This window comes from Echinops telfairi, unplaced genomic scaffold (genome assembly GCF_000313985.2).
Source record: "Echinops telfairi isolate 266 unplaced genomic scaffold, ASM31398v2 ScPeMD7_3533;HRSCAF=4204_0, whole genome shotgun sequence".
Taxonomy (NCBI): domain Eukaryota; kingdom Metazoa; phylum Chordata; class Mammalia; order Afrosoricida; family Tenrecidae; genus Echinops; species Echinops telfairi.
Window position 1 is genome coordinate 31,322,129 of NW_022107431.1, and position 10,648 is coordinate 31,332,776.

The 10,648-nt window shown below is 45.2% G+C and overlaps 1 protein-coding gene across 1 annotated transcript in view; it reads right to left on the bottom strand.

Moving 5' to 3' along the window:
* ECT2L (epithelial cell transforming 2 like) overlaps window positions 1-10,648 on the bottom strand; it is a 79,329-nt gene extending 68,681 nt beyond the window's left edge. Inside the window, exons 1-2 of the mRNA XM_045294591.1 lie at window positions 10,547-10,648; window positions 9,099-9,211 (exon numbers count right to left, since the gene is read on the bottom strand). Coding sequence (XP_045150526.1) covers window positions 9,099-9,211; window positions 10,547-10,648 — 215 coding nt within the window. The remainder of the gene's footprint in view (window positions 1-9,098; window positions 9,212-10,546) is intronic.

Sequence of the window (10,648 nt, forward strand, 5' to 3'; positions counted from 1 at the left end):
GTCAGACAGGGCAAGATATGACAAAATAATAATTTATAAATTATTAAGGGTTCATGAGGGAGGGGAGAGGGGGTAAGGAGGGGGAAAAATGAGGAGCTCATGCCAGGGCCTTAAGTGGAGAGCAAATGTTTTGAGAATGATGAGTACAAATGTGTTTCACACAATTGGTGTATGTATGGATTGTGATGAGTTGTATGAGCCCCTAATAAAACAATTAAAAACAACAACAACAACAACAAAGAAAGTTGGGAGGAATGCCTAGTAATCTAGGAGTCTTCCAAGAAATGCTAAAAAAAAAGAAAGGAAAGATTAGCTGATAGTGGTTCAGTATTCCTTGTCATACATCTGTGCCTCAGGGTGTAACAATTCCTCTTCAGGGTTTAGTTTTGCTTTTCTAAAATGATCCCTAAGCAGGTGCTTAAAGATTTCACCCAAATGCTGTTTATAATACCAAAACTAGGCAGCAAGCTAATTGTGTTAGAATAAATGGATGAGCTAGATGGAATAAACATATAAAAGGAAATAAACCATTCCAAAAATAAGTGTACTGAGCATAAAAGGAATCCATGTGATTTTTGAAACACTTGCAAGGACTGGAAAATGATACCAGAGGCAGCTTAAAGCATTTTTTAAAAGGAAAAGTCATGAAAAGGGACATTATCAGGTCGCAGAAATGAAGAAACACAGAGCAGTGAAGGAGGTGGGGGGGTCGGACGTTGAGAAATTCACAGGACAGATAGATTCAACCTTAATGTCTGGGGCTGAGCTCTCCTACTGAGAAGATGGCAGGCCCCATGGGGAGAAGCAGGGGTGCATGCCCCTCTTGGGCTGTGGGCAGAAAGGGAGATCTGGGGACATTTTTTAATAGTTAGGCTTACATGACACTGGGTCCAAATCAAAGCTCCTAGGGTGTTAGTGACCCCAAACATAAAAGCTGGTGAGAAAATGAGATGCTCCTGGAGTGCCCAGGAGAAGGGGCTGCAAATGGACATCATTCTGACCATTGGCCAGGGATGTGGGTAGCTTACTATCATACGGAGTGCATTGGACAGTGAATTATTGCACATGCTGTTACATTAAAATGTAGCACTTTACCTTTTGATCTCCCTTCTGAACTAGTTCAAGTTTGTTCCAGCTTTTCATGTTTTCTACTTTCTTTTCGGTTGTGGTTTTTCTCTGTTTTACTTTGTTTCATTGTTGTTTTGTAGGTATAGGAAATGCAGGATAGGTAAATCTATAGAGATAGTAACTGGACTAATGGTTTCTTGGGGAGTGTGGGCAGGGGAAGTTTGGGGGAAGTAGGGAGTCAGTAACAATGAGTACAAGAAAGAAGAAAATGTTCTAAAATTGATTGTAGTGATGATTGAACGTATCTTCTTGATATGATAGAAGTACTGAATTGTATGATATGAGCATTATGGGCCAATAAAACTGTTTTTTAAAAAGAAAATAAAGAAAAGACGGCTGGAGTCAGCGTGGTGGGGCCACATCATGTGACTGGTAAGTATGCTTTTTCACAGGCGTATAAGATCTCTCTCAACTCTCGCTGCCATCAGGTCATTGATGACTCATAGTGACCACCTGTGGGTTTCCAAGACTGTAACTGTTTAGCGGAGTAGAAAGCCCAGACTTTCTCCCTCAGAGCTCCAGGTGGTTTTGAACTACCAGCCATGCAGATCACAGTCCAGTGCATAACCACTACACCACCAGGGCTCCTTGGCATAGAAGAGAGCCATGTAAAATGACTATTGGGGGATTTGAGGTACTGTGCCTGGGAGAATTGCTGGGACTCCCTGACTTCCCATTGGGCCAATCATTCCTCCTCCCAAGCACTTTCCAATGGGAGTCTGACTCACTCACTGAGCATGCCCCGCTTACTGTCATCTCATCTCTTTTGCTGAAAGCTGCACGCTTTACGCTTGGTGTGCGCTATGGTGTCATCTGGGTTGGTTTTGAAAGTTCATTTTTGCTGATCCTCAAAGTCAGTCCTTTGTTGAATCCATTCACCATTTCAATGCTGATCCTCCACGGACTAAGTACCCTACAAAAGCAGGGATGGGAAGGGGGCAGGGGGTGGGGATGATTGAGGGATGGGAGGCATTCTTTGCTTTATCCCCAGCACTTGGCATAGCGCTTCAGCTTATGTATCAATTAGAATAACATGGGGGAAAACTAAGAAAAGTTGAAAAATAGGAAAAAGAAAAGCACTACTTGAATTGTGTTTCCTACAGTTGGTACTGTATCAACTCGTCACAAAGTCGGAGACTTCGATCAGCAATAATTTACCCTGACAGAATTGGAGAGTTCAGAAATATGAAACCAGTTCCACTATGCTAATCTAAAATCCAGGTAAGCTCTGAGGGGAGGATTCATTTGTTGGTCTGTTTCTGCCTCTAGTGATTACATGGTGGACTGCTAACTGCAAGGGCAACAGTTTGAAACCACCCACTGCTCTTCGGGAGAAAGACAAGAGGCTTTCTACTCCGGTAAACAGCTAAAGTCCCTGAAACCCACAGGAGCAGTTCTACCTTGTCCTACAGGGTCACTGTGAGTCAGAATGGGCTCAGTGGCAGTGAGTGAGTGGTTACTTGTCCTCCTTAGGGCATGGCCTTTTCTCTGTCTTCAAAGCAGCAGCATAGCATTTTCCAATGTCTCCCCATCTCTCCCTCAGTTTCCATCATCACAGTGACTCCTGCAGGGCCTCAGTTATAAGAACTGCTGTGATTATACCAGCCTTGCCAGGATAACCTTCCGATCTCAAAACCCTTCATGTAATCACACCTTCAAAGTTCCTTTGGCATATATGGTTTCATTCACGAGTTCCGGGAATTAGGACATGCAAATATTTAAAATCAGTTCATCGGCCTACTCAAACCCCAAACCAAACTCACTACCACCGAGTCCCTTCGGATTCAGAACAACCCTATAGGACAGGGCAGAACTGTCCCTGTGAGCTTCTAACACTTCAAACATTTTTATAGGAACAGGCAGCCTCATCTTTCCAGAGGAGCTGGTGTGTTTGACGCACCCGGCCTTGCTGGTTAGCAGCTCAGTCCATAGGCCACTAGGCCATTGGAATATTTCACTTACAGAGGCACTATTTTATACTGTCAAATATCTAGTGAGAGGGATAAACATGCCAGTCTTTCTATTTTAGGACAAGTTTTATTCTACTAGACTATAATCTGCGGAGGATAGGACTATTTTACAATAACCGACTCTTGAATCTTATACATTCATAACTGTGCTTGGTACTTGTTGAAACAATCAGTAAATAGTTGCTAAATGAGTAAATATTTGTATTGCTGCCCACCACCTGCTTACCCTTCCTTAGGGAAAATCAGGTCAATACTATTGGGTGATCCAAGTGGGTCTACAGAAGTTGACCCCATCGTTGGCTCCCAGAAGCACACCCCATCGTTGGCTCCCAGAAGCACATGCTCAAAGCTATGCCCGTCAATGAGCAAAGTCCAGTTTCCAGACCATAGCAATGGAGCCCTGCCGGCATAGTGGGTTACAAGGCCTATTGTTTCTGAGCATCAGCCCTCCCAGAACAGAGACCGCAGGGTAGAAGGGTGGACCAGGATGGCTACTGGGTGAGTTTTTTTTCTGCCTGTCAATTCCATTTCTGGTCCTCTCTGATGTTGACAAGGAACATTATGTAATCATCCTCTCCCCCAGCACTCTCTGAGCACTGCACAGTCCGCCCCTCCCCCGGAAGGAATGTGGTGGCCTGAAAGGTTGCCCCACCCACCTAGGAAAGCTACAAGTTCGAACAGTGCCAGCCTTTGTAGCCTGATACCTGCTGAGCTGAGGCAGTTTGAAACTGGTTCTGCCAGTGTGGCAAGGAGGCCTGGGCCAACCTGTCATCTGTGTCCTCAAGGCTGACAGACACGAACACTCCCCTTTCCTTTAAGGAGTCACAGGCAAGGTCGGCCTACTCCCATTGCAGGACAAGACAAAGCCACCTGTGGAAACCCCAGAGCTATATGTTCTCTAATAATACACGGGGAATGGTAGGCTGGAGCTACATAATGAGGGGGTCAAAGATGACCCGGGCGGGTTGAGACGAGAGGAAGAATTTACCAGAAGAATAACTTAGGAAGTGGAACTTTTGGAAAATCTCACAAAAATCCCCTTCAAGAATCTTAAAACTTAAGAAATAGAATACTTATCAGGACAGCAGGGGGGTGGAGGTGGGGAGAGCTACCTGGAAACGATCTCCCAGAGATGAGAGATTCAATGGACACATGGACACTTAGGGAAAAGTGTGATGGCCGATTGATTCCCCACCAGTATAAGATCCTGCTTAATCTTTCTACAGCCTGAATCAAAACAAAATTGTTCAGAAGTTATAAATCAATGGTTTCTCTGCTTTGGAAAAAGGTACGGCACAAATAAAGTTCAGTTTACTGGTAAAGATTTCAGGCACTCCAAAGAAAAGCTAATTTTACTCACTCACGAGCTTATTTACAGTTAGGGAGGGCCAGAAACTACATACAGAAAGATGATTCAAAAGAAAATTTCACAATTAAAAGTTAATTGCGCTGCTACCCTATGACTCAGCAATTCCGTTCCGAGGTATGTACCCAAGAGAAATAAAAGCACACATGCAGAAGAATTCACACACCGAGCTCCATAGAAGCCTGTTCTCAATAGTCACCAGGTGGAAACAACCTAAATGTCCAACAACTGGATGAGCAAAAAAATAAAACACGGTACATTCACACAGTAGAGTCCTATTTGGCAAGAAAAAGGAATTAAGTACTGATGAAGGCTAAGAATGGATGACCTTTGAGGCGATGGTACTAAGTCGAAGAAGGCAGTCCAAACAGAGCACAGACTGCACAGTCCAGTCATGTGACAAGTCCAGAATCCCACGTCAATGAAAAGTCAGTCGAAGGAGAGAGACAGACCATAGAGTAGTGATTGACTGCCTTTGGCAGGGGGAAGGAGAGATGGGGAGGGGCTGCTTGCTGGGTCTTGAGATTCTTTCTGGGGTGATGACAATGTCCCAAATAGACTGTAGTTTAGTTGCACATTGTGAACCCACTAAGACCATTCATCTGCCTTCGTGAAAGATAGGGGGATTCTCTTTCATGTGAAGTCCACCTTAATAGACATTTTTCAAAGTTGAGTGTACATACTTTACTTTTTAAAGAACAAGTTAGACTTTCAGATTTAAGTAAAATTACGCAGAACTCAACTGGATTAGGTTCCTGCCATCCTACGACACGTGGTTTGCGTAGGTATCTAGAGGGGGGGGAAATCCAATGGCAGGGCAAAAATATGGGGAGGGAAATAGTTAATGCTTTCTTGACACATGAGACACACATGAAAACCCACTGTCATCGAGTCAGTGCTGACTCGTAGTGACCCCCCTGTGGGATTCCAAGACAGTCATTGTTTATGGGAGTAGAAAGCCCAGTCTATCTCCCCAGGAGCTGCAGGTGGTTTTGAACTTTTGACTGTGCGGATCACAGCCCAATGCCTAACCACTATACCACTAGTGCTCCCGGGGAACTATAGGAGGGGGCTTCAAAACATTCATTGAAAAATGGAATGAAATTAGAATGGAAAATTCCCACAAATGTTCGGAAGCCTCCTCAGCCAACCAACCTCCTCAGCCTCTCAAGTCTCTGCAGAAGTTCTTAGTCTCAGTCCATGCCGGGCTCGAGCCTGTATAGCTCTGTGGTTCTAAAGGCGGGCGCCTCACTCCTCCGGTCCTACCACCAGAATGTTCCCGAAGAAGGCTGTTCCCCTAGATTTCAGACCACCTCCCGCTACTGAAAGCACAAGATCTCGACCAAAAAATTCAAAGCAGAAAATATTTCCACCATAAAGGAATAAGGAAGACTTAAGCAGGCTTTGAGAAATGAACAGATTCAACAACAACCGCCGTCCCTAGAAATTAAAGATGGGCTCGCCATGCCAAATCTAGAGCCCAGAAATTTACGCATAATTTCCCCTGAAATCAGCAGCCCAGAACATATAATAACCGCTTCATGAAACTATGAAATACGTACATGTCTGCAGACACACAGCTGCTCTCAAACAAAGCAAAGCAATTCCACCCAACAGACCAGTTCCATCATTTTGCCCCAGAGGAAGAAATATTCAGGATGCAATTTCCAGTGATGAGATGTCAGTGCTAATGTTCATCTAAGGAGCCTTGGTGGCACCGTGATGAAGCGCTTGACCGCTAACTGAAACGTTAGCAGTTCAAACCCACCATCTGCTCTGTGGGAGAAAAATTCTGACAATCTGCTCGCATCAAGATGAACCTATTGTCATGGAGTCTGTCCCAACACAGCAACCCTCTAGGAGGCACAGGAATGGCCCGGGAGAGGATCCAGGGTTGTAACGGTCACCAAAAGAGACTTCCTCGCTCAGAATGGCTGATGGGTTCAAACCACTAACCTTTCAAGTAGCAATCAAGTGCTTACCCACTGCTCCACCAGGGCTCCTGCCTGGAAAGATTGTACTCTAGGACACCTATGTGAGCCCTTGTCCTTGGTCTTATTCAGCCCGAGTCAGAATAAGACAACATCACCGTCCGACCCCTTGCCAGTCTCGCCATCAGTGCTGTTTGGCCCATTGTTGCAGCCACCAGGTCACTTGTGAAGGGCCTTCCTCTTTGTCATTGATCCACTCCCTTCCCAAGCACGGTGTCTTTCTCCAGGGATTGGTCCTGCCTGCCAACATGTCTCAATCTCACCATACTTGCTTCTCAGGAGCATTCTCCCTCTACTTTTCCAAGACACAATTGTTCCTCTCCTGTCCGATCAGAGAGTAGTCTGCGTTCTTTGCCACCACCACCACCACCATTCAAATGTTTCCAGGCTCCTTTGGTCTGCTTCGTTCTTCAGCGCTCACAGGAAGCGACCAAAACCACCATGGTTCCGTGAAGTGGCCCTTCACTCGCCACAGAAGAGGGTTGCTCTGCCACAGAAGAGCATTGCTCTTTAACCCTTGAACGAGGTCCTGTGGGCAGTAGAATTCCCCGGTGCGGTGCATCGTCTGATTCTCCACTGCGGCTGACTGCAGAGCCAAGTGAAATGAAATCCTTGACAGCTGCCATCTCTCCTCTATTTATCATGATGCCGTCTTTATTCCTTAGGTTGATAAAGGCCTTAGGCTCTACTCCTCGTCAGTAAGTCGTTTCACAGCCACCATGTTGATGGCAGCTGTCTATCATAGGATATGCATGTGCCTTCCTCCAATCCAGATGCCACCTTCTTCCTTTACCTCAGTTTCGCAGATGATTTGTTCAGCATACAAATGGAGTAAGTAGGACGAAGGATGTGCTCTGCCTCAAACTATACCGCAAGAGCTCTAATGACCTCCAGTGGTTAGAACTAAAATTGCTTGGCACAGGACACGTAAGACTGTAACCAAGTGCACCACAAAACAATGCTTACTTCCTTATTTCGTAAACTGCCTGTTTCAGTAAAAGGCAGCATGGCTAATGCCTGCCATAAATAGCCCACCCCTCTCATTTTTAAGCGGTCGCCTAAGTGCCTGTTTTCCTGTGGTTTGTCTCAGCAGCATCTTTCAACCCAGCCAAGGAGGTGTCTGTCTCTGCATCCGCGCAAACTCAGTTTCCAATCCAGTACACACCCCCCCGTTGTAAATGGGCAAAGGAAGGTGTGAGTAGGCAGAAATGACAGAAATGGCTGGCCAAAAGAGACAAACATTGAAAACGAAAATTACCCAAGTTGGTCATGTACAACTCATAAATGCTATTCGATAGCCACCCAGGATGCTGAAAGTAACCTTAACCCCTTCCCCAACCTCACTACTGGGTTATAATGAAAGCAACTAACAATGAACTATCCCATATCTAGAGTTGCATTAAGCAAACATTACTAAATAAGTCCAAACCATCCCACGCAAACTTCCCCTTAGGCTGAAACAAGCCTAAGCTCTCTGTCCTTTGAGTCAATGTTTCATTCCATTCAGCATGGTCCAGAAACAGAATTCGTTTACACTTGTTGTTAGACTCAGGCTACCAGAAGCCCCCCAGTCTAGCACAAGTTTACTTTTGGGGGGGCATGAAGCTTATATAGCAGCCTTACAAGCACCTCCTGTGGGCTTGGCTTGGCCCTTCTATGAAGTCAAGGCATGCTGTAGAACTCTAGAAGATTTTGGCTAACCCACCAATATTGAATACCTTTTTGATTTTACCTAAGGTAGTCTATTTCTAACATGCATCCAGTTGTCAGGCCCCTAACTGCTAGGGTAATAACGAATTTCCTATGTTATGAGCAATGGACTCAAACATAAGAACAAATTGTGGGGATGGCACAGGACCAAGCCATGTTTCTTTGTGCTCCACATAGATGTGGTTGCCATCAGGACCAGCTCAACTGCACCTAACAACAACAACAACAACAACAACGAGTAAGGCATCTACCTGGTGATCATGAAGAGCCCTCCAACACTGTGCTAGCTGTCACTGGCTGGTGAAGTGTGCATTCCTGACAGAACAGTAGCTTCCCCTTGGTATAATGCGAATGAACAAATCCTCACACAACACTGTCTGGGATGCAGCCTGCTAACATGCATGACAGGCATAACCACAGGAGGCAACAGGAAGGTTTAGAGCAAGACCCCCATCTGCAATCATGGACTGCTATTACACAAGTCTGCTCCTATTCCTAGATGTTGTGATTGGCATCACTTCTCATGTATTTTCAGACTTACCCATCCATTTAACAAATATTTATGGATCGCCGACAGTTTACCAGACATCTATTTGGGGTTTATTATATATTGTCGGACAGTTTCCAGGAGAATTGAGTACACTAAGAGACTGTTAAAATGCACTGACTAAAACAATTTACAATTTTTTGCCAAACCTATAGTCTTTTTGTGGCATAAAGGGGTTAAAATTCCCCAGGCTATTCCATCCTCAAAAAGGAAATACAGGCACCAGGTGAGTTTGTTTCTAAACTTTCAAAAGTCAATTAATTGCTAAGTTTCCCTAGTTAGGGGGGGACTCATGAGGGGGGGTGTCTTTAAATGTTATATAAGCATTTTACCATATTTTATTTCCTTTCAGAACAGTGGCAATCATATTGCTAGGCTATTTTTACCTTAATTGTGACTTCGTACAGCGTGAAAAAACCGTGCGTAAGAATTCTTGGCGTTGCTTGTTGGTCCAGAGGTCAAACCAATGGCTTACAAGGGCCACTCTTTCCTGAAAGAGCTGTAAGAAGAAAAACAAGATTGCACTTCATGGTACGGTGTCTTCTTAGTTGCTAAGCAATCCTGATCTCACAGCAAATATTTGTACAGCACACTACGTTTACAAAGCACTTCCACCTGTGTCATGGGGGTCTCCTGCTTCGTCTTGGTCTGGTTTTATGCTGACATCCAGACATGCCTGAGCTAGCTGAGTGGGCTGGTGGGAACAGTGGGTGAGGGGTCATGAGAGGGCCTCTCTGGAAGACAAAGAGGTGAAGAGTGCTGGCTTTTGTTTCCACCTGCTGTCAGGAGAGACCAGTCGCTGGAGAAAGACATCATGCTTGGTAGAGAAGAGGCCAAAGACCGATGAAGATCCTCAAGGAAATGGTTTGACCTTGGGGTTGCAACCATGAGCCCAAGTCTAAGGACACTTGGGGGAGTGGCACAGGACCAGGCAGTGTTTCATTTCGCTGTACAAAGGATTACTACGGAGACCCGAACAACAACACTTGGTCTGGAGAAGGGTATATTGCATACATTTCATCTTGTCTGCATGGGTTTCATGTGAAAAGAAGACCCTTCTAGGTAGGTGTATTTTATTAACCCCTGGCCCTGAGTCTTCACTACAACATACTTAACTGAGTTCATCAATATTGCTACGTAGACATTGTTAGTGTCTATGTCTCAGGAAAGACATGGACCAAGGGCCAGCATCTGTTCGAACCTGGTTTCAACCTAGCTTTACTCAGATGAACAAAGCCAAGTTCACAGCACTTGGTACTAGGTCAGGCTTTAGTCCTGCTCTGGCTTGTCTCCTTCCCCGTGAATGGAGTACTCGGGAATCAACTGGCCTTCCCGTGGTGGCCCTAACTACTCTACGCCATTCAATGACCTGCTCCTGTCTTACCTTTCAAAGGAAGAGGGAGGGGCCACAGGGGACCTATGTCCCCCAACAGATAGTCAGCATACAAGTGGTGTAAAAGAGAAAAGAGATCAAAGAAGCGCACCGAGGAACAGATTTTAACATCCCGCCAGCCATCCCACTACCAAAAGCACCGTCTCTGTTTCTCCTCCCGTGACAGCAGCTCCGTGGGTGTCCCAGAGGGCTCCAGTTGACCCTCAGGATACAGAGTAAAAGGAGAAGAAGCCCAGCTTCAGGCTCTTATACAGTAGAAGGTGGGGACTGGACTGAGAGGGGACGGTCTTCGAAGCAGACAAACCTAAGTTTGCTTTTTGTTTAAAAAAAAGAGACTAAAACCAGTAGCCCTTTATAGACCTTTTTTTAAACTATGGTAATATGCCATTCTCTATAGTAAAGTAACATGAAATTTCTCTTACTCTAGAGCATGTAACTTACCTGTCGATTTAATGGTTTGTTGTTAAAAGGTGTCCAGGCACTGAATCGTGTGTGGAAGCTCTCTATTTCCAGAGTTTTCCTGGGAGACTCCCCAGCGGACAT